This window comes from Rhea pennata, chromosome 15 (genome assembly GCF_028389875.1).
Source record: "Rhea pennata isolate bPtePen1 chromosome 15, bPtePen1.pri, whole genome shotgun sequence".
Classification (NCBI taxonomy): domain Eukaryota; kingdom Metazoa; phylum Chordata; class Aves; order Rheiformes; family Rheidae; genus Rhea; species Rhea pennata.
Genome location: NC_084677.1, coordinates 7,556,418 through 7,581,240, shown reverse-complemented (window position 1 = coordinate 7,581,240; position 24,823 = coordinate 7,556,418). Strand labels below are relative to the sequence as shown.

The window sequence follows — 24,823 nt, the reverse complement described above, 5'->3', positions numbered from 1 at the left end:
GCTGGTTCTCCCTCCCTAAAAAGCAACCACAAATTCCTAATCACTCTGAAATTGTCAATTTTTCTTACCTTTGTTTTCATTGAAAAGGAGAATGAATCAGCTTAATAATTTAGAATAGAGCACAACAAGGAGGTTCAGTTAAACTTTCCTGACAAACTAGACACTAACAACACTATATGATAAATAGCAATTTGTGGTTAAAAGGATGCACTGAAATGATCCTCAAATGCCCAGTGAGGCAGAGAGGGTGTGTCTGTTGAAATAAATGGCTGAGATTAATGGCTTTACTGGCATTAAAAGCCACATCTGGATGGGGTTAAAAGTGTTCACCTGCAGATTTGTTTTGTCCATCCTTCATATCCCGAAAACCTTCCATGGCAGTGTAAATCACAGTATCTAGATTCAAACTTTCAGCAAAGGGAGGGCTCAGGCTGCCAGTTTAAAGCCACATAGATTCTCAGTTTGGAAAGATCTGAATTTGGGTTTTACATTCAGTCAGTTATGATAATGAAGGGCAATTGTGAAGCTTGGACATGAAATCAGACATCCTAAAGTTTGAGTGTGTACAGCATTCTGCAGAGGAACCCTCAATGCGTGGTATTTTTCAGTGCAGGAGCCCTATATTCAGTTTTATTGCATATTTTCAGGATTTCCCCTAACAGAGCCAGTTCTGAATATCTCATAGATATTACTGAATTTACCTGTAATAGCCCTGCAAGTTAAGGTAAACATTTATCCAAATGACACAGAAGGACAGTGATGGGGTTGGGAGAAAAGTCCAGTTAGTCTGACTCCTAGGTCAGTGGCTTGTCTCGTTTCCCGCTATCATTCCTTCTGATGATGAAGGCTCCTAGGAGGTCTGAGTCCCATACTTCATTACACACTTCATTATACAAGTTACATCTCATGCAATGGGCTGCTCTGATAGGAGACAGCTGTCGGAAGCTATGAACTGTGTAACAGTCCCCCTCTTTGTGGTTTCTTGCCCATCTTTCCTAAACTACAATGGAGTCCATGTTCTCTGGTGGTGACACACAACTCAGTCTTCCCAGGATAAAGGCCTTAGAGTTGCAAAAATATACACTATTTGAATCTAATTTGATGGTCTGCAGTGTACAGGTACTCATGCTAAATAACCTAACAATCCCTCAAAGCTATTAACACTCTGAAACTTGACACAGAGAAATCAAATTCTCAAATCACAAATCTCAAATCACAGAGTCAAACTTCAGCTGAAACACAGCAGGTATCAACTCAGACCACCACCTAGAGTTGTTAGTAATCTAGTCTGTTAAAAATGGAGTGAAGCTATACTGCTGACATGCATACCTGAAAAACTATTTTTAAGCATAAATATACAATAAGTATTCAAGAATAGGTCATTCTTTATAAAGCAATACATTTGGAGCTGATGCCAAAGGCATTGAGACCTCTAGTTAGCAGCTATATAAATACTGGCTAGAAAACAAAGATTCTGCTGAGGGTTAATGTAATTTACTTGTCCACTATTTCAGGAAATAGTTGTTGCATTTTGGGGTTTTTATTTTTATTTTATTTTATTTTTTTTACTTTTTGTACTACAACAGCTAAGCAACCATAGGAATTCTGTGGAAGGAACAGCTCTCCGTAAGTACTGACAAATCTTTGGTTTGCAAGAAAAACATACAAAAATATCAGATATGGAATTCATAAAATCATCTGATGTGTAAGGTTGCACACAGTTCAATGAATGAACACTTTGTGGCTGATACAGCTGATGGCTGTGCTGCCATTCAGAGAGACCTGGACAGGTTGGAGAGCTGGGCAGAGAGGAACCTCTTGAGGTTCAACAAAGGCAAGTGCAGGGTCCTGCACCAAGGGAGGAATAACCCTAGGCACCAGTACAGGCTGGGGGCTGACCTTCTGGAGAGCAGCTCTGCAGAGGAGGACCTGGAAGTGCTGGTGGACACCAAGTTGACCATGAGCCAGCAATGTGCCCCTGTGGCCCAAAAGGCCAATGGTCTCCTGGGGTGCATTAGGAAGAGTGTTGCCAGCAGGTCGAGGGAGGTGATCCTGCCCCTCTACTCAGCCCTGGGGAGGCCTCATCTGGAGCACTGTGTCCAGTTCTGGGCTCCCCAGGACGAGAGAGACATGGAGCTACTGGAGAGAGTCCAGCATAGGGCTACGAGGATGATCAGAGGGCTGGTGCATCTGCCCTGTGAGGAGAGGCCCTGTGAAAGCTGGGCCTCTTCTGCCTGGGGAAGAGAAGACTGGGGGGATCTGATCAATGTGTACAAGTAACTGAAGGGAGGGTGTCAAGGGGACGGGGACAAACTCTTTTCAGTAGCGCCATGCCACAGGACAAGAGGCAATGAGCACAAACTGAACCACAGGAAGTTCCACCTGAGTATGAGGAGGAATTTCTTCTTTGTGAGAGTGACAGAGCACTGGAACAGGTCGCCCAGAGAGGTTGTGGAGTCTCCTTCTCTGGAGATATTCAAAGCCCGCCTGGATGCAATGCTGTCTAACATGCTCTAGGTCACCTTGCTTGAGCAAGGAGGTTGGACTAGATGATCTCCAGAGGTCCCTTCCAACCTTACCCATTCTGTGATTCTATGATTCTGTAATAATCACTAAACAGAAGATAGCTCACCTAAGCTTTATCTTCTTCCTTTTAAAAAATTTCTTTCTAGTGTTTCAGTTCCTGAAACATGGGCTAAATTTACTGAAGACAATATCAAGTCCTCTCAGCACGCAAGGGCCAACTCTGTCAGGCTCCGGAATGAGACAGAGGTTGCACTGGAGAATGCATCTGAGGAGATGTGGAGTCATTTCACGAGTACTAACTTGGCTTTTAATAATCGCATTTCCGAAGTAGCTGATGCAAAGAATAAACTTCAAGCACAACTGGCCAAGGTAAGAAATTACTAAGGGTCGGCAGCTGCCTGTTATAATATATAGAAGTTTTTCTAGAGTTTACATCCTTCATCAATGAGCATCTCCCCAAAATGTAGAGCTGTATTACTTTTCCTCAAGCAGTGCATTAGAATCACACATACATATGAGATCATATGACTCAAAGATGAGCAGATGGACAAGATGAGGTTTTATATCATACAACATCAGCCCTATGTGGAGATTTACTCTGATTATGTTCATTTGCAACTTACAGTTCTACAGTGGGGAAAGATATCTTAGATATTTTTTTAGTATTTTATATTTGTTGCTGATATTTCCCAACTATTTTCTGGCCCAGGAATTGTACATGAATTACTTTATTTAATTTTATTTAGTTTTATTGTATAAATAATAAGCTAACTTTGGAAACTGTGCAAATAAAAAGTCCTATAAACAGTAGCACATTTGGAAGGGGAAGACTAAATTTTTGCACTTTCATCTTGCAGCAGCAAGGAAAGAGCTGTGCATCAGCTAATTTTTTTTAAAAAAAATATTTGAGTTAAATGTAATTAAGAAAGTTTGAGAGACAGGACAGACAAAATCAGCACTGATGAGAATGTTAACTTTGGCTTCTTTTATTTTCTACCTGGGATAAGTTACATGGAGGAGAAATGGTCTGAATGACAGACCAAGGCTAATTTGCTAAAGGCACCATGCCTCCTTCAATATGAAGACATTTCTGTGCTGCATTTTGCATTAACTGATCTGTGCAACAGTTGTAGATTCTTATTTCTTCACAATCAATTTGACTTTTCCAAAGATCTTGTGGACTTCCTGTCTAGCTGCAGTTTCATACCTCCTTTATTATCCCAAATTACTTAAACCTATTTTCTTTTTTTAGTTTGTTGTAGCTAAGCTGAATAATTTAAGAAAACAATAAAGCATCCTTAAAATTTTATTTTTTTTACAAGAAAACAAACCAACTATGTTATAGCATGGTGACAAATTTCACTTAATAGTTCATTCCACCGTCTTGTCAGTAACAATAATAAATCTGAGTCAATAAATTTAAGTCAAGCTTTAAAAGGGGTTTGATAATGTTATATATCCAAACTCCTAGTGCATTTATCAAATGAAGTGGCTTTATTCCTGTTCACTCATTTGTTTCAGTGCACATCTGGCAACAGTGCATTCACACAACAGTGTTTTCCTGCCATTCTGCTTGCTCAAAGTAGTTCAAGATTTTGTTTCTAGTTTACTTTCAGGAACTCTTAGGAAAGTGCAAACTAACCAGCTAAATGTGTGAAATCGTAACACATAAATGAATGTGTTTTCTTCCAATTTTTTTTCTGCTTATAAATTGGGAAAGATGATGAATGTAGTCTTCATATGTTTTACATTGAATATGAATAAAGGCATCTACAGCAATTTCTCCTTAAATTGAAGCATTTTTATAAATATAAGCCTCTCATGGATTTTATTTATGAATATTTGCTTCACATTTTCCATTGACCTTTTCTAATGCTTCTGAGTGTCACTTTTATAAAAGGCCTTAAAGCATAATGTAGCACAAAGCACATATATAGAATCACAAACTGCATTGTGAGATGTCAACATAATACCAGAGATTTGGTCATGGAGTCCAGTTGATACAATGAGATAACTTCTGATAACTAATATAACGGAAGAAAAACTGATTGTTTCCCTATATTATCACATCATTACATTGCAGTAATAAGCTATCTGAAGAAACTGAGTAATCATATTTTATAGAAAGAATAATTAGTTTGTGTGGTACGCATGAATAAAAAAGCGTCGTGTAGACAGGAAAGCCTGCAAGTCCTTTCTTTCTCTTTATGAACTACTGAGACTGTATATGCTGACATACAAAGTGATAATCAGCACTTCCATTGCAGAGATACCTTACTCATATAAGCATCCTCATAGCTAGAGCAGTTAGAGCAGAATAACAAAATGCTAGTAGAGAAGAAGATTGCATGTGCTAGTGAGGAAAACTCAGGCTGGTCAGTGCTGCTGAATTTGGATGCAAGAAAATGGTTTCGTTTTCCTCCACCATGTCATTTCCATAGGCTGACTGTCATTCCCTAAGTATGTATTTCTGAATAACAGAAGATAGCTAAGATACTGCGCTCTGCTCTAGGTGTCTAGTTCTGATTCTCAGTCTCAGCCTACAGCTTTTCACCTGGCAGAAGCCAAGAACTTTGAGTAACTGTGAAAAGGAAAACGGAATGAATAGGTTTGCTCAGTGAAAGCATTGCTGGTTAAGATGTAGCAGATGTTATATGATAGGAGTCCTATTAATTCTCTTGCTCATGATTGTGCCGTGAAAAGACAAGAAGGAGGAGAAGGAAAGCGAAGGCAAGAGTGACTAAGGAGCAAGCACCTGGTAAACAGTCATCTAGAGCTAAGCGTAACAGACCACCTTTTATTCCTTGCTCCAGGCTTGCAGTATAGATTGTAATCATCAGAGAAAAAAAATCACTAGAATATATTTAGATAGGAAAGCCATTGGAGGAGCTAGGAGACTGTACTGCACTTAAACTGTACTGTACTTCTGTTCTTCCCTTGGGATATAATTATAATCAAAAGCAGCTACTACAGTTCCTGTTCCCTTCATATCTAATAGCAATTAGACAATGGGCGTCACAGTTTCATTTTTGTGTTAAAAAATGAATCACTCTTTCAAAGGCTGTTTTTGTACTGACTTCTCAAGCAATGACTGCTGTTTTTAGCACTACTATTCTCTCTGCCAAATTCTTTTCCTAGTTAAGCAGACTAGCTCCATGAAATGGGAGAAGAACAAGCATAGAAAAGGTTTGCTACCTTGGAGCCAGGAAAAGCTATTTATTTAATAAGGTCTGGAATCCATTTCTGAATGAAAAATACTTCTATGCTTTGCAAAGCAGCAAAATCTCTTCCAAATAAACAACTATGCAGCCAGCTTCTCCCAACTGTTTGTTTCTAAAGCCAGTATTCAAAGAAAGGAAAGAATCAAAAATACACAAAGGAGTAAATACTGTGAATCTGATCATCTAAAAATGATCCCATGATGAAATGGCACATTTTCTTCTGCTTAGATCACTTACACATAAAAGATCAGCTGGTTAAGGTTACGAACCAAAGGCCTACTGTCTCAGCTTGTAGTCTACTGCATGCTCTTTAAAAACCTAAGAGCACAAGATGGAACAGTTTTTATTTTACACCGTACAGTTCATCTAGTGGCTCTGGAAACAATTTGTTTTCCTATGGAACTAAGCTTTTTGTAAAAATATATCTGATTAGACCTGTAAACTCTGGGATCAGTGCTCTATAGCAGTATCTGTATTTGATATTGTGGCTGTGATTATGCTGCATGCTGTGTTTAGCATTTGTAATATGTGTACTCAAAATCTTTTTCCTGGATCATTTTTTTTCCATGTTGAGTTTATATTGCCTATATGTGTGCATAATGGTGAATATCAGCCAAACTAATCACACTCTTTCACTCAATTAAAAATATCTATTCCACATGGAAAACCTGTTTATTTTCCTACTGCTACTTAAAAAAAAATCTCCTATTAGAGGTGTTTTGCTTTTATTACTTGGCTACTGCATATTACTGTCTATCCATATCTATCTTGCTGTCATAGAGAGGAAAAACATCTCCACTTAACTTCACACATGTGGATGTTACCAGTTCCATCCACAGCCAGTGGAACTGACCTTTGACACAGGCCCCAGAATATGTCCAATTTTGCAATGCATTGAGTACATAAAGCAGCAACAGTTGCTTTCCAAAGATAGAGGGTCACATTATATGTGCCTAGATCCATGGCTGTAGGGACAGGAGGCCAGTCTCCATTTGGAGTATGGGAAGCTTGAAGGTACAGTTAGTACCCAAGCCTGTTGCTGTCAGAATGTTTAATACTTATGTGAAAACAGCTTATATGTTACAAATATGTATTCTGTGCTGTAAAGACATGACAGAGGCAGAAAAAGAGTGTTTCTACCAAAGAAGTAGGACCACAGGACAGGAACTAATAGTCTAATTGTGGATACACTGGACTGAAAACTAGTAATAGAAGGGGATACATCAAAGAGGTGCATCAGTGAAGCGTGGGATGTCTGTTCATCATGTAGGCTAACTTTAGCAACCCTTTAACATTCCTGACTTTCTGTGCAAGAATGTCATTATTCAACCCTATTTATGGAAATCTGCTAACAAAGGAACATAGGTATTCCTGAGATTAATATTCCATTGGAAAACTCTTGGATTACTGTACTTCTCTCCCTCACTGGAGGACAGTGTTGTATCACATGAAGGATTAGGTGAGTACATTTATTGCTTGGAAAATATCTGGTGCATAGAATTTAAAAAGGCTCTGAGTAAGCTGGACAAGGACTAGAGAATGACAAGGCTGCAGTACTGACAGCTCAACAGGTTATTTTACTGGAGTCTGAGTTCACATTTGTCATCTCAAAGCTTCTTTGCTTCGTGCCTTTTTCTTTCATTTGTCTTCTACTCTATCAATTCCTTTTCACTACTTACCATCACCAGAGCAAAGCCACAAACAGTGGTGGTTTTGAGAAAAGCCAAGGAAAACTGCACTGGTTTGAACTTAAAGTATAAAGTATAAAGCCACTGTGTAACCAAGTTTCAATCCAGTTAGGAGTGGCAAAGAAGGCAAGAGACCACAAGCATCTGCTTCAGCTTCTCGTTTTAGAGTGTTCAACTATCCACACCTCTTCCTTTCACAGTATCTTGTCCATATTAAGAAATTCTGAAGTCCTTTCTTAGTCAAAATTCACCGAAATGACCAGGAATTAACTGACATAAAAATATAGGAATGAACAAGATGTGGTTTGTTCCACTGGCAGGTTGCTATAGCTGTTACTTTTTCAGAGTTGGGATGTTCCCCTTAGTAGGCATTTACTCATTTTGTACCACTAACCTTCTCTTTCCTGAGTGTCTTTGCCTGAAAGAGTCCTTTACAGAACTTTTTTTCAGGGGAGAGTTGCTGGAAAGACATTCTTGTTCAAAAGTAATTGATTGTAGTTGAGTTATTGAAGTTACTGAGAACAATCTACAGCAGTCATGCATGAAGCCTTCCAGCTCCTTTTCCTCCTCCTAAAAAAGTACCAAATTTGTATTTCTCAGAAAACAAAATCTAAAGAGAAACAGCAATCCATTACTGTTTTGCTTAGTTTTATTCTAGGATATTGTCTTCTTTTATGTTCAAGAGTGCACTACTTACCAAAAGATACACAGAATGCATGTTTGCAGTGAAGGTTTCCTCTGTTTTTATTTCTGTCAAGCGTTATGCCAGAAGTTTTACCAGGACCTTGTCCATCAATGACATAATGTCTCTATCCAAGGTCACAAACTGTGCAAGTCTCAGACTAATGGCTGCACAGCAGTTCATCTGTTTTTATAAGCATTTTGGCTGCTACTAGCCCTGCTGGTGGACTTGTAGCTCAGTCTCTGCAATCTTCCTGCACCATTTACCTTGATCTGCTGATAAAAAGACTCAAGAGTTTTCCTGTTGTAATTGACTGAAGTTCTGTCTCATATTTTAAGCTATATTCCCACTGCAGTGTGTCCAAATATCCTATTTAGAATCAGATCTAAAAGGTGTGCTGTTCAGAGAAATATTTCATATAGTTTGCCTTAACCATACACACTTTCCAATCCAAGAACATAAGAACTTTTCCTGGTATGCATTTGAAAAACAAATTCGAGAAAACAATAAACACAGGAGCGAAAAAAAACCCCAAACCCTCAAACCCCAAACATCCCCTTCCCTGCAAAAAAAAAAAAAAACAAAAAAACAAAAAAACAAAAAAACAGGCTGTTTGGCACAAGACAACATGCAAGATGAAAACATACATGTAGTATCATTTTATAACATATATATTATCTTCCACTGCTTTTTTTTTTTTTTATTATTATTAACCTATACTAAGTTGTATTTGGTTAGAGGAATGGTTTAGAATTTACAGGTATCTTGTCTTAGGACAGAGAGCCGTGTTTTTACCCTTTATTTCAGCAGATACTTGGTCTGAATCCCAATAATGAATAGATTCCAAATTCAGATCAAGTTTCCAAGCCATCATTAGGGAAGTCTCAGAAAAAAACATTGTTTGTCAGTGATTTGCACTTGCTTTTCTGCATTCTCAGTTCAGCTGCTGCCTACTCTCACTATTACTTCATCTGGCACTTGCCCTCCCCATTGATGTATTCAGGAAACTGCTTGAGTTTTGTCCATTAGGACTTTTGTTGTCTGCTATTCAGCTCTTCCTGCCTGCCACTTCTTTGGGGAAAAAATGCTTGGTGAAATTGACAATCCTTAACTCTGAACAGAAGTTTGGGAATGGATTTGCATGAGTGAAACATGAAAAAGGGACTAAATTGATTTTGTATGACTGAACAGGATATTATTAAATGCATAAGGGAAATGCTGTCCTTAAAAACCTGCTTTATCAGTCTCCCTGTCCAGCTCAATGTAGAGCTTCTAGGCAGAATTATTCCCAGCCCACTCTTGCTTGATTTTCTCCTAGAGGCCAAGTCAATTTGTTATCTTAACAGTAGCAATCAAGCTGAGTATGTGGGAGCAAGGGTGTGGTATAAAGCACTTCCTACCTAACTCCAAAGCTCAGAAGTTATCACAACTGCAAGAATGATTAAAGGACTGGAAAGCAGGCAATTGGTAGAGTAAGTTCCTCAACTTTCTCTTTAGCAGACTGAAAAGGATGATGTTAATGGCACTAGATGACACTACTTTATTTAGCTTACCCAAGAGATAATTTAAGATAGGGACAGAAAACTTGCTAAATCAATAAGCTTCCATGCAAAAGAAAAAAGTACCATAATAGAAAACTCTTGGCTTGAGCAGACAAAGACAAAAGAAGAATCAGTTGCTGGAAGGCAGCTAGACAAACCCAGATGGGAAACATAAGCACATACTTTTCAGAGCAGAGGAATTCATCACTGCAACAGCTTACTACAGAGAGGGGCTTTGTTAGCACTAGGAGCATGAAATCAAGATCAGTGTTCTCCCTTGAAAGCTCTGCTCTTTCTACAGACACTGCCTTACAAATAGGAATTACTGTAAGATAGACTACTGACCTGTATGCTGTACAGGTGGCCAGATAACTAACTTCTTTCTGGAAGACTGAAAGTGTCCCCTCTGCAATTCTGTCCCAATTGCATGAGGAGACAAGTCTATCACTAATATGTCTTAAATTAATTTTGGAACAAGTTTCAGTCATAACAATATGAGGTCCATCCAGAAACTGTATTGCAGAGCGCTGGATGTATAAAGTCTGGAGGCACAAGCCAAAGAGTCCTCACTGAATACTTGGCAAGGGTTAGATTACGAATCAAAGTTATTACAGTTCCACCATGTTTCATCATCATTGAGCTGAAAGAGGATGTGGTCTTTGGGGATGCAAATGTTCTCCAAGCATCTAAACAGAACATAGGACTCTGGCTTTAGTCCCAGGACCAGATTTTTAGGCCAGTGAATGGAAAACATAGCCTACCTAATATAACGTAGAAGATGGAGATTTGGTGTCTTCAGCATGTCTCTCTACGACAAACTCATTTTATGCCAAGGAGCATTATGGATGTAAAATGTATGTGAATGTCTAGGAAAAGAAGGAAAACCTTTAATTATAGTGCACCAGCCCATGAATATGTTTGCATTTCTTCCTTAAAGTTAGTGTTAACATGAAGTTAGCTTGGCTTTACTCTCTTAAAAATAACCAATAACACATGATATTTACATACATTAGTTCTGGGAGATAGTGAGACCAGACAGCAAGTGACATGTTTACATAGCCTAGTATTTATACCATACCTTAAACAGCAGATTATCTCAGCCAGCACCATATAAGACAGAACACCTGCACTGTGCTCAGAAGTGTTTGTATGTTTAGAGGGAGAGCTGCCCAGCACCACTCTTCCTGCAAGGCTTGCTCTTCCACTACCTGTGAGCAAAAGGATCAAAAACATGTTAGAAAAGCAAACACATAGTTAGTAAAGCTACGAAAAAAAAACACCCATTCCAATAAACAAGTAACTATGATTGTGAGCTTTCCACTGAATCACTAAGAATGTGTGCTTTTAGAAACAGCCCTGATTTTTTTCCTAAGGTGCAAAATTATATTACAGCAATATATGGTGGAAATTTAACACTTAGTTGCCTTTTTGCCTGGTATATTTTTAGTCTATATCTGCAAAACCTGCAGAGTTTTATTTCAGTAAACTCCTCCATCTCTTAAACAAGGTAGGCTCTGAGAGTCTCCATCACTCATGCTCACCTTCCAATAACAATTATTGTTATTAATTTTATATTTGTTATATTGAAAAAATTCAGCAGCCACTGAATATGCTTATATCATGGTTAGAAGGAAACACTGAATACATTTTATACTTACATACAACTTTTATAAAAAAGGGAGTGAACCTACTTAAGCTTTTAACTAGCAGAAAATTTAGAACAGCTCAGTGACTGTAAAAACATAAAACTGCCTACCAGCATCTAAAACAGACCCAGCTACAGCTGTGAAAAGGACACAGCCTGGACCTCCTTAGAACAGGAACATGAAGAAATACTAAAATGTGATGGGGTTGGCAGTGCAGGCGCACGCAGGAGAGGTGCAGCAGAGCGCTGCACGCTGCGGGAAGGAGCACGTGTATAGTGAGTGAGGGTGGAGCACTGCCCTACAAGGGCTTTTGTGTCTGACCCCAGTGTATCCTCATAAAACTTTTCTGTACTTTTTTCCCTCTTCTTCTTTGCATGCCTTAAAATCTTGGTCGTTTATTTTTTCATGCCCATCCCTGGTGCATGGGCATACAGTTAATCACATAATTTAGTATCTGAACCTGTCTGAGAGTAAAGTTTTCAGATGATTAATGAGCAGTGACTCAGAAGTGGTTGTGAAGGTATGTGCTAATATAAGCAGCTCAAACTTGCCTGGAAAAACCTGTCTGAATGAGGAAATATTTATTTAAGCTGGCAATATATAAACATTAGGGTTTTACTTATAAACCAAGAGAAATTACAGGTGCAAACTAAGGCACTAACTTGAAGACAAATGTAGATTTCTGTCTGCTAAGATGGTTGGTTAATATCATGAAATCATGAAGACTTGCATAGGCTTGAACAGAGCAGTGACTGATGGCAAGTGGAGAAACCTGGCTTCTCAGCATGCCATGCAGCAATGCTCCACTTTATGGATTAGCCAAAAGATAACATGAAACGGAGGCAGGCTGGAGGAATCCTAACCAAGTGACAGCCCTTGCACATCAGGCTGTGTTCAGGTCATTATGAATCCAAGTGACTTTATTTGCAAAATAACAGAAATCTCTTGTCACATTGAGGGACATTAAGGAGTCTTAAAGCTGCTGAATAAAGGCAGCCTGGATTGAATGAAAGTGGGACTTAGCTGACACTGAGAGAGAATGTAACTTCTTTCTGCCATGACATCAAAATGTGAGGTACTGCAGTTGGTGGTGATTACTATTGCTCCTTTCTCTGCAAACCATCTGCACTCAAGCACTTCATATACGCTTGACAGAGGAAACAGGATTTAGTTTAAGGCAGCAGTACGGATATGCATTTAAAAAACTGTTTCTTATTCTCAGAAAGGGCTGTCTTGTAGGAAAGAGATGGGCATATTTAGGAGCTTTTCAAGAAAGGAAATGTTTGTGGGCTTCACTGGTTCCAGCTAGAGACAAAGGTCATGAGACAAATGCACTGTGCTATGACTCTGCAGCCAGCTCAAATCCAGCTTACTGTGACTAGGGTTAAATTGAACTAATGGCCAGCAAAAATCTCACTCCTGGCCAGAATCAATACAAACAGGCAGCTGCATGAGCCATAACTATTTCTCTCTCTGGCACCATCTCTTTCTAGAGCCATCTTCTCACTGTTAAAGAAATGCATATCCTCCTCTCAGATGAGGCAACTTTGGACAAAACTGTGTGTACAAGGCCCAAACTGCCCTGTTTTATTGTAATTTTTACTATGTTTAGCAAAACCACATTATAAACATAGCACTTTATTTTGTTTTCCACAACGTGATATACACCAAAATTGCTGGTCCTGCAGCATCCGAAAGCAGCATATAGTGTAAAATGAAAGAGAAACACAGCAGAACTTTTCCGGCTTACTCTTGTTCTTTAATAGTTAAATGTGTAGCAAGCAGGTATGCAAAGAGTTAAGAATTTTCTTGTTTATAGCTATGACTTCCTCAGTTATTTTGAAACAGATTTGGAGGAGTTTAAAATTCAGCCATAAAAATTGTCTCCCATGAAACCAACTGTTTTGTTATTTCAAAGTGATGGGAAAAAATCTAAACCCACTAAAACTTTAATAAAGTAATTTAAAGGGAAACTGAATTCAAATTTAGCCCTAAATTTAAAAGTCAAAATCCAGGCCAAGTTAAATGGTCCCATGATTATCTTCCCCTTTATTTTTTTAAAAAAAGCTACTTTAAATTAAGTATCTTGAACATTTTGAAGACCAATGAAAAAGTTAAATAGAAGCTGACAGCATATCAATGTGAAATTAATTTGATTATTTTCAGAGTTTAAAGTGGTAGCAGGATTTTTATAAGAGTTATTACAAAACAAATGGAAGGCCCAGAGTCCCCAATCCTACATTTCAATCTATGCTGGATAGATATTTATGGCCATGCAGAAACTGACCATAAGGTCCCAGATTAAATGACCAAATCTACAACTGCAGCCTTCTTTGTTGAATAGGTATCCCGTTTACATTCTGATGGTTTCTTCTTTTCTGTGAAAAAGTCTTGTTAAAGATAGAGCTGAAAATAAGATATTAGGGATTTTATAGGTATTATTTGCCATGTATAGAACTTACAGTATGCTTTAGCTTTCAGATCTGAGGATATCTATGGTATTTACTCCAGCGCTATTCCTGTTGTCACAAAGCCTTATAAACAGAAGCTTGAATATTCCCAAGTCCAGACCAGTCTCTTCGCTCCTGATGTGCTTGATGAGTTGTGCAATGCACTGGTCTGAAAATATTTTCCCTGGGCCCAAACTAATCAGCTGATTCTCTTAACTATGAATTTAATCATCCTATAGGAGCATCCTATAGGAGATGCACACAAATTACTGCTCAGATGGATTCTAACTCTGCTTCAATTCAGTTAAACTATTGGAGTGCACTACCTGATGATGTTGCATTCTGTTGAGAAGTGTAATTATTTCTTTTAAATGTAATTGCCTTCTTTTCTTGAAAAACTGTGGATTGTTCCCCAACACCATCTGAATAAAAACAAAATAAAACTTGTTAAGTCATAAAACAGTGACCTGCATTTAAGCTTCAAAGGAAAGAAACAAACACTGAAAACAACAAGAGCAAAGGACCTCGTAATGTTTATCCAGAATTTGGCTTTGATATTCGGAAGTGACAGTAGCTTCAAACTCTAAAATACATACATTGTAAAAACTGTCAGCGCCAAATTAATTCAGATTACAGATGTGTTTTATATTTGTAATACAAAGATTAAAAGATATCACAGTTTACTTTGAAATAATGTGGCCATATGTCCTAAAATTAATTGTGAAATTAGTCACATTATTCAATTAAGTATGATAACTTGCACAAAATATATTGGATGAAATACAGAAGCAGATGAAAAACTTGATAAAAAAACAGACTAAAAGGCTAAATGTTAAACCTAAAGAAATGTACACAACTGTATGGGACAAGAATGTCCCTCCCACCATATTACCTGACTGTTCCTCTTTTCATTCACTAGTAAATGCTGAGCAAAACTTCAGAAAATAACAAAAAAACCCATAAATACAGTCTGACTATAGCACTTCAAAAATGCTTACTTTGTATTTAAGGCTACCCTGATCACACTATGATGAAGTATATGTGTGACTTCAGCAGTATTGTCTCCTAGCCTTACAGTATAGTCTGTAAAAACCTTGGCCTTGAGGAAGTGAGAGAACAGAGAGAGAGAGAAGTTTTCAATAAGCTCTCAAGAACGCTCCAGCACAAAGTTTTGCCAATATCCTGTAAGGGAGAGGACCTTGATGGGGCAGCTACCTGAGCCAGTCCTTCCTCATGCTCTCTCAGGAACATGCTGCTCAGGATTTGTTGTTTTCCTTTTCTGCCTTGGAGGTCATCCAGAAATGACACAGACTGGTGCAACACTATCTGGTGATTCTCACCACCAATCCATTTATATATAATAGGTTATATTAATCATTTTATCCAATGTGTAGCCAGAATGTACAGTTGCTGTGACGCATTGGAAGTGGTTCCCCTGAGGCCATTTTTCTTTGGATGTCTTAAATGACAGTGCTTAAAAAAAAAAAAAAGTAATAAAAGAATTGAGAACACAGAATGAGCCTAAACCACATCCACTATATGTAGCTACGCAGTGCTTAAAGATGACTGCATAGATTTAAATTTGAATTTTGAGTTCATAGGCAGGTTCAAACTATTTTTCTTTAGGGAATGACTAAAGAAGAATTTGCTTAGTAGGATTAATCATTTGCCTTGGCTGTGCATAATGTTCTTGCAAACTAATACTACCTTTATGAGCAGCATCCCAGAGTACCTAGTGAAATCATATGGCATGAGTGTGCTTTGCGGTTACTGCTTGTTGTACAAGCGGAAAAAATTGGTGGCTGTGCAAAAAAACCTTGAGTTTTCAGTAACTTTTAGATGAAAAATCCTCCATTCATGAACACTTGATTCTCAATAAAGAGAAACATCTTCTAATTAGAAGACTTCAGAGCTGGTCTTTTTCCAATGTTAACATTGTGTGAAATTACATTAATATCATGCAAGATCTAAATACTTTGAGTGGCTTCTACATATAAGACACTTTTCCTATATCAATTATATGCCACCATGAGGAAAATGCATGTATCATTTAATTACTCTCAGGTTTGATGAATACCAACATTCATTCACTTGAAACATTACTACTGAAACTCACAGATTTGTGGTCTGGTGGTTGTACCTTTACTGTAGCCAGATATGAGTGTACTAGAAGAGCATTTGAGAGAAGTGTGGGTCCAGAAACTCTCTGTCCTAAAGTTTTTTCTGCCAGCTGACTTTAAAGAAAACAGCCTTTCCAAGAGACTGAGAACAGTTTATACATAGACATTTTTCTCTGATACACCATTCTCCCAATCTGTTCAGCATTGTCTTTAGTAGGTCGTTTGTTCCTTCTACATCTTAAAAGACATCTGACATACATGTAATTTAGTTTTTCATACAAACAGAATGAAATAGTAAAGGGAACCCAGCTATTACATACTGTCACATATTACTGGAATTGCCATGGTTTGCTATAGCCCAAATGAGGATTTGTGGCAGAGGAATAGCACTGTTATCTGAAATACTGAAGACTATTAAACTGCTTCCCTGGTCCTCTTATAAATTTGTATGATGCTTTTGAGCTTGCTGCAGTGTGTGCTCCTGTGCACATGCTGAATCCCCTTTGGTGGCTTATTGTTTTCCTTCCAGATATGGAATAAATGTGAAATACCTACACTGTTTCCACTGAGAGAGGGGGCAGTAAAACGATTTTTCTCTGAGAAACTGTTCAGTTTATCTCCTTACATTTCTCTAACCTGATCACAAAAACGAGCCTGTAGGAGAGCTTGTAACCCAGCTCCACTTACTCAGAAAATGACATTGTTTTGATTCATATTGTCATGTAACATAAAATATCAGCACAGTGATTACATTACATGCTTATCATTACATGTATTACCATTTGTAAACTGCTACATTGCTCTGGGGAGCTGGTTTTAAATTCATGGCTGATTTCTAACCAAATGCTGTGGGAAGTTTTAATGGCTAGACTAATATATTTCATCTACAAAAGTGAATCACCATTTCTATCTGTTGCTCAAGAGGGAGAAGCTCAAAGTCTGAACAACAGAGGTCCTGCTCAGAAGCTGATCTGAGAATGCAAGTCCTCTATTTCATTATGAAACCACATATACCCCCCATCCCTCTCAGAAACTGAAACACAATTTTCTGTGATTCTTACTGGGCTTAGATGTGTGTTACTTTGATTTTTTTTTAATTGTAAAATGCAAACAGCAAATTGTACATGGAATTAATAGAAGAGGCCCACATCCTCATGATAGTCCCACTGCAGGCAACAGAATTACACCACAGTGAATTTGGCACACTTGCACACAATAAGGCGTAGCATGGGAAACACCACAGTAGTGATAGAAGCTGTAATATAAACACAGGAAAGGAGGACCCTGCTAAGCAGTGGTAACTTCTAAAAGCACTGCATATTTCTTTCCCTTACAGCCTTGGTACATCCCTGCAGGTTGATATTTTCATTATATTCATTATGATGATATTGAAATGATATTTCATTATATTCACCCTGAAGGTGAACTGAGGGAGCAGAGTATAGGGCTTGTAAAATCACCCTGATATACATCCAATATTTCAGGAGCAGCCTACTAGGAACTGGACCTCACCTCAAGGCAGAGGGAATGCATACTCTTTGTCATGTACACATGAGCACACACTAGATACACTTAGTGAAGTGGACTTTGCTTTTGCAAAGTTATAAGTAGCAAACACAAGCTACTCAAGCTCTGCTTCTGAGCTTCAGAAGATCCCAGACCAAATTCTTTGTATTACCAAGGTAAAGGAGGGATGTGGACTTTCTGTGTAATGAAGAAACTTCATTAAGTCTCTTTGCCTTGTTTTTTTCTATAGAAATAACTATATGTAACTTAATATAAAGCTATGTATCTAACAATGCTGTCTTATCATAAAGTAGTTCTTCTGCAAAATAGTTACCAAAGTGCACTGGATTACCTGCATAAATTTTTCCAGTAAAACACAGGGTACTTATGGAGATTATCTAATTAAGAAAGAACCACTGCTGAATGAAATTTTAAGGAGCAATTTACTACTCTTAGCTTCACTTTCTTCCACACTAGATAACGAACCAGATTTTTTTTTCTCTGAAGCCTGTAAGCAGTAAAGGCTTCTTCGAGGTGAAGCCAGACTCAAGCTAGCTCTGCAAGAGCGAACCCTGGACCCAAAAATGCTCAGGAGCACAGTGTGGAGACACTCACCTGGCTTCAAATCAGTACAGCCATGTTCATATGCTGCTGCTTCAGAGTCCAAGATGATTCATGTGTTGGCAAATTGTAATGCCGTAAGGGTTGAACTGTCTCGGACAGTGCTAGCCCAGAGATGTCTCACTTTGTTCTACTACACAGCATAGACAAGCTCTTAAGGATTTGGATTGGTGTGCAGGCTCCTGGCACCCTTAAACCTTTTGTTTTGTATATAAATAACCTTTTAGCAGCAGAGCCTAATCCAATTGTCAAGCCATACACAGCATTAGCTTATCTGGTACATCCTTGTATGTAGGCAGAACCTAAACAGTAACAGGTTAAATTGCTTTACACCATTCTTAGTGGTTGTTGAAATTCTAGGTGCACTGATTTTAGTAGGTTGGCTGAGAAACTATGTTAGTTAAATCTGTGCTCTTCCATTTTAAATCTGACTATAGAAAAATCTTGAATTCACTCAACATATTGGCTGTAAAGAATTGTGATAAATGAAAGTAACGTAATAATCAATTGACTAGGAAATGTTTCCTAAATATAAATATTTTCTCCCTTCTTTTTCCAGACTGAGTAAAAAAGAGTCTTTCCCTTGCAGCTTAATCACTTGCTGGATCCTGAGAGATAATATGAATCTACGATAACATGTTCTGCAACTAAAAATTGTGGCATTCTAATTCCATGGGCTTCTCCTTTTAGGTTATGTTTCACTCCATACCTTCTCCATTTAAATAAAATAAGCCTTTAAAGCAAATTGTTCTTCCCCTTTACAGCTCCCAAAGGAGCTTTCGAAACCTTGAGAATTTAGTTTCAGTTTGAAAAAATGACAGTGTTCCTCCATCTTTGCAGACTTAGGAACTTATGTCACCAGCATAATTGAAGCACACATCAGTTTCAGAGGGGACATATTTGATGGCTTTTTGATTTTTATGAGGCAAATGGAAGTGAGAATTGAGAATTGAATGAGGGTTTGAATGAAAATGGCAGCTTGTTTGGAGCTTTATCTCTGCAAAACTTTCCTGATCAGGTAGCACCTTTTTAATTAAGGAGGAAAAACAGACAATGAAGCAAAACAGAGATAAGTCTCTGGAGAGCTATAAACAGTGCCTCTTCAAAAATGGCTTCATACACAAAAGCACAGTGGGAATTTCCTCACCAAAATAACTCTGTGCTTGTCTTCTGGTCATAAAAAATTGATATGCCAATTTGCCTACAAATTTTTAAATTTTACAATAGGAAAGAGATGGTACATTTCCTAGTGAAGTAGTTCTCCAGTGTAGCTATCCACTTTTCCAGGAATAACTTCATTAAATGCTTCAATGTTTTGATGTATGCCTGTAAGGCCTCTCCCTTTGCCACTCCTGTGAGCTGTGATTACCAATGCCCTTTTACAGAACAGACATGATTAAGCCAACATATTATACAAATACACCTGATTGCTGTGAGATTGTAGTAATCTCCTCCCTCACCTAAATTAAAGGAAAATGATATGCCAGCATGTAAGCAGTTCCAACAGGAATGTTTAAAGCAGGGGAGAGTTCTGATAATGTATGCATGTGAGGCTTATAAAAATGCTCTACTTTGTTCAGATACTTCAAGAAATCTTCCAGACAGAAAATACAATCACGTTATTGGAGAGATCTATAATGGCAAAGGAGTGCCCACTGAAAGTGGCTCAGACCCGCCTGGAGGGAAGAACTAAACGACCCAATATAGAACTTTGCCATGATGCACCTCAGTTTCAGTAAGTAGAGGCCAGACCACCCTGTTTTTTGCTCAGGCGGGCTTTCAGGAACGTAAAATTTAACAGGATGAATTAATTCAATAAGATTAGAATTGTATTCATTATATGATGATAATACAAATTCTGGAAGAACTAAAATCCAAGTAGCTATGGTCAAATAATGGGCCAAAAGCTTTAATGTTTTGTGTGTTTAGTTCCCTCTAAAGTTCTTCTTCCAGGTCAATTAGGAGATCAATTGCTTTTTGGTGGCTGATACCTTTTCAGATTCAGTCTCACGTCTGAGTTGGGTTTTCTGAATTGATTTTAATTCCATTCAGTATAAAACAACAGTATTTTACTTCATGAGCTTCCTGAGTTTAGAAAGATATTATCCCACAAAAAATTCTGTTGCCTTGTGCAGAAGTTATTTAATGGTGAAGCTCTACAGGTTTACTGCAGTCTTTTGCAGCATCTTTTACACCCTGAACTCATTTTCAATACTTTTATCCAACTATATATTGATTCCAATATCATCCTCATACAGGTTAGCTCATGTAAGGCTGAAATAGCTCCACTAGGAGAGCGTTAGACTGAAGACTTAAAGGTTCCTGGTTCAAGCCTGGGCTTCAGCAAGGGGGGTCCTTGTTGCTGCAACCCTGTCTAACATGTTCTAGGTGACCCTGCTTGAGCAGAGGCGTTGGACTAGATGATCTCCAGAGGTCCCTTCCAACCTTACCAATTCTATGATCTGGCATGTATTTTGGTTATATGGCTGTAGGGTTTTTCCAGCTCATGTTGGCATGAGCTATGGTTCATTTTGCTATGCTTCATTCTAGAGTATGTATTTTATCTTTCTGAACGTACAAGATGATGTCTGAGACATTAGTCTTCTCTAATGACTGAAAACAGATCTTCCAAATCCTGCTTCTCTCCCTCTCTCCCAATCCATTTGGAACATAACAGTTTCCATGAGAACCCTGTCTAGTACATCTTATTCAAAATGCTGTCTTCAAAATATTCTGTGGGGGTTTTCTCAAGAAATACTGCACCAGGATTCCTACCATACCTGCAGTGAATTTCACACTCCAGTAAGAGATTTTTGAAGACTTTTATGAAAAGTATGAAACTATTACCTTTCCATTTTTGTCTCCAGCAAGATCCCAGTGTGTACAACAGCTTCACATACAATAAGATTAATGAGGTACATATTGCTCAAACTGATTATTATTTTTCTTAAACCATGTTTTATCAGCTCAGAAAACCTCTATGCAAACAGGGAAGTTCCAGTGAATCATAATTCACTGTACTGTAATCTTTTCCCTTTTTCTTCTAACTTCTTAACCCATAAGTTGGACAATGCAATACATTTTTTTTCAGTTTCATACCTGCCTATTCAGATGTTGACATTTCCTTTGGTGTATCCGCATATCATATATTTTTAGCTTTATGTTCTGCTCTTCGAATGCATTCTCTTACAAAATACTGTTTTGGATTTGAAGTCTTTTATATCCATTTAGATAGTTTTATTTCTGTGGCTTTTCATATCACACAAATCATGCCTGTTCTAGATGCAGGAGTTCAGCTGTGAAAAAAACCCTGAAAACTTCTGATTTGGCCACTGTAGCATTCACTGAGCAATTACCTTATGATAGGAGCAGATCTAGTTTTTCACTTGCCACTCACCATTGATCAAGTGTGCAAATGTATTAGTCTCAGCATTCAAGGGTCTTTCAGCATTTTAGTTCCAAAAAACCCAAGATGGTCATAAATATTACTATAAACTTGTTCTCTCCCTGCTTACTTCGTGAAGATCTCTTCTACTGAAATGTCTGCATCATTATGATTGATATCAGGCTGCTCAACAGAACTGCATGTAGCCAAGCTACAAAACTTGTTTGATCTGGGACCAATAGCATGCTGAAGCAGAGGCTCACATTATCCTTTTTTTTTCTTCCAACAATTACCAATGATGGCCTTGATGTTCCAAAAGGGTCCTCCCTAAAAAATATGGAAGTTTCATTTGAAACCACTGGCATGTCAGAATGTCTTTACATTTTTCCTGAACTGGAGTGAAAGGACAAACATGTGACATACTTAGAAGATAAGGTGCACGTATGTGTTCTGAAACAATTAAACTTCTACTAGCTTAAAGGCTATTTAAGAGCTTTACATTCTGTTGCACAGCTATCTGAATTATTTTAGGCTTATTGTACACACAAGTTTTGTATCAGTTAATCTAATATCTGATATTTCTAATATCTTAACCAAAATATTTATACAAGTACACTCTTTACTAAATGTAGTTATATTGGCAGATAAATAGCATATTCCATTCTCCTTTCTCCAAGACAAACCTAATCCAGATCAGGTTACTTTGGATGCTTTAATCAAAATCCAAATCTTTTACTGTTTTGTTTATTGTAACTGCAACTAGAGATCAAAATTCTGACAGAAGGTATTTGTAATTTGAACACTTTTTCACTGACAGTTTTTAGCTGAGCTCACATCTCAAAATTCATTTTTTAGAGACAAACTCCTATCTGAGAAAGCAAAACCATTTGCTGTCTAATTCCCCTTTTCAAAGATTTTTGATTTTAAAATAATTTAACAGTATCTCTCTCTTATGGTTTAAAGCAAGAAGAAGCTCAACCCAACAGCTCAACTGTAACAGGGAAAGAAAATATCAAATGAACCAGTTCTTTGTAACATGCAAACATTATCTGAATTTGCTGTTTATTTAAAAGGAAGTGCTGATGTTGGCACTAGTTCTCTGTGTGTGCTGCCAACTCTGTAGTTGAAGGAATTAGACAGAAAACAAACTGATAAAGTCTAATTTTTCCGTGCTGTTCTGAAACAAAAGGGACTATCCAAAAACAAGTTAAAGTGGATTCTTGAAAAAAGCAGTGTCTTTTACAGGCTATAGCACTTTGAGAAATTAACAGAACATTAGATAAGAAGAGGCTACATGTGACATCACTTGACAAACTGAACACATTCAGGTTAGAGCAATATTGAATATTCATGAGATAAAACTTACTACCTGTTATTAAGATCTTTAAATGCATTAGCTTCAAATTCAGCCCAATGCTTCTGATTTCATATTTGCAGACCTTTTAGTTTTAAGTCTACAGACTTTTCAGTTAGCTCAGGAAAACATTTCAGGGTGAGCCTACGCAAGACAATAGCAACTTCAGAGAGTTTTGAATTGTGGAATCCTAAAACAGGAATCATACATCAAGTGGTGCAAACTTGTAGTACTAAGCTATAGTCAAATCAAGGCATAGCTACACAGCAAACCTCTTGGAATGTGAAAGGACCTCTTTCACACATCTTTTCACTGGTTATATCTGTAAGATCACTATGTTCAAGGTAAACAGTTTGCCACAAAACAACTGTGGCAGAAGTGCTTCTACATATGATCTTCAGAAACAAAGGCTTTTTAATAACAAGGTTTCTTGAAAAAGGCTGGTAGAGTGAGCCATGAGCCTTCTGGAAATCCCAGATTTTTGCAGCAAGGAATCTGAGATGGAACCACTAACTTTTGAAAAATGGAGGACACTAGAAAGGAACTAATTTCAAACAGTATAAAAACAGATTAACTTTGTAACACTAGGATGTTTGATCTAAGAAAATATATTTGAAAATAAATTTTTGCTTCTCAGAAATACTAAATGTTAGTGTTTTACACCTTTCACAAAGTACATCTGAATCAAAATTCTGCAGGAGACATGCATTTTGCCTCAGTTTATTGGTGATCAGTTTTTGGTAGTTATCTCTACACACAGAATCCTCAGTGTTAAAGAGAGCTTATGAGCACAGAAGAAGCTTTGTCACATTTCCCTTGGTAGGCCAGTGAAACAAATCTGGCCAAGATCAGATCACAGAAAAGTTTTGTTTCACAGCTCCACATTCAGTGGTTATCTGGGTAAGTGATTCTTTCCCGATTAACATGCTTTTGAATCAGATCTATACTATTTGGCACATCTTGCTGCACAAGTTTAAGTTATCATGAACTACACCAACACACTTGAGTAACACCCATCCCAAATGTATGCTACAGTATTGTATGTAGATGCTTAACATGGCTATGCAAGTCCTAGTAAGGCTATACAAAGGATAGGTCGCAAGTGAAGAAGATTGCAATTAAAAAGATAAAAGATGAAAGCACAGTGGCTTAAACTGCCATTGAAGATCAATGCAAACAAGATATCATCACTTCTTACAGGTGATAAGCATGCAGGTTTGGCCAAGAATAGTTCATATTGGTTGACTCCAAGAGTACTGTTCAAATCCTGCCTTAAAACTAGACCTATTACTGTTGAAAAAGTATTGTGGTGAGGGGTTGCTGAAGTTACTTGGACAACTTGTATCCTTCTCTTTTTTCAGGCTTGTCAATGAAGTTTTTACTATAGATGACACCTTACAGACCTTAAAGCAACGGCTGCGAGAGGCTCATGATACTCTGCAGATGTTGGTTCTCAACAAATCAAAGCTAGAACATGAACTTTCTGTGAAGACAAACTCCTTCATCGTTGATAAGATGTGTATGGACATGCGCAAAATCTTCCCCAGCACCCCACGGCTAGTTGGCTATACTTGAAGTAACAAGTAACCTTTGATCTCTTTAATGCATAACATAAAAGTTACAAATCCTGAAAGAAATACTGATTATTTATTTTTTAATAATGAACTCCAATAAACAAACAAAAATAATACCATGCTTCTTTCCTTAGAACAATTTAGTATTCTCAACTGCAGTTGCTTCATGCAATAGAATTAGTAGACTTCCTCTGACGGAACAAACAGACTGAAATAACCAGAAGAACATTGCAACACGTGTACATGAGTTATGAGCTACTGAAAAAGTTAGAATGACACTCTACTCATCAATGAAACAAATACAATACAGAATTTAGAAGCTCAAGGTACTGTGCCATCTGTGTTTCAATCCTAAAGTTAAGTCTAAATGCTCACCCCATCCCTCCCTTCTCTTCTTTTCTAGTAATGCTAAGTTTGCTGTTCTGTTTTGAATTAGCAAAGGTTTAACAAACTTAATTCTCAGTAACTGAAGGACAGTTTCAGTGCAGTGACTTCAGGTGCATATGTAG

General features: G+C 37.7%; 1 protein-coding gene across 1 annotated transcript in view; it reads left to right on the top strand.

Annotated features, from left to right (window-relative positions):
• TEKT5 (tektin 5) overlaps window positions 1–24,315 on the top strand; it is a 30,449-nt gene extending 6,134 nt beyond the window's left edge. Inside the window, exons 5-7 of the mRNA XM_062588422.1 lie at window positions 2,673–2,895; window positions 19,582–19,736; window positions 24,102–24,315. Of these exons, the coding sequence (XP_062444406.1) occupies window positions 2,673–2,895; window positions 19,582–19,736; window positions 24,102–24,315 (592 nt within the window). The remainder of the gene's footprint in view (window positions 1–2,672; window positions 2,896–19,581; window positions 19,737–24,101) is intronic.
• The last annotated feature ends 508 nt before the right edge of the window (window positions 24,316–24,823 follow it).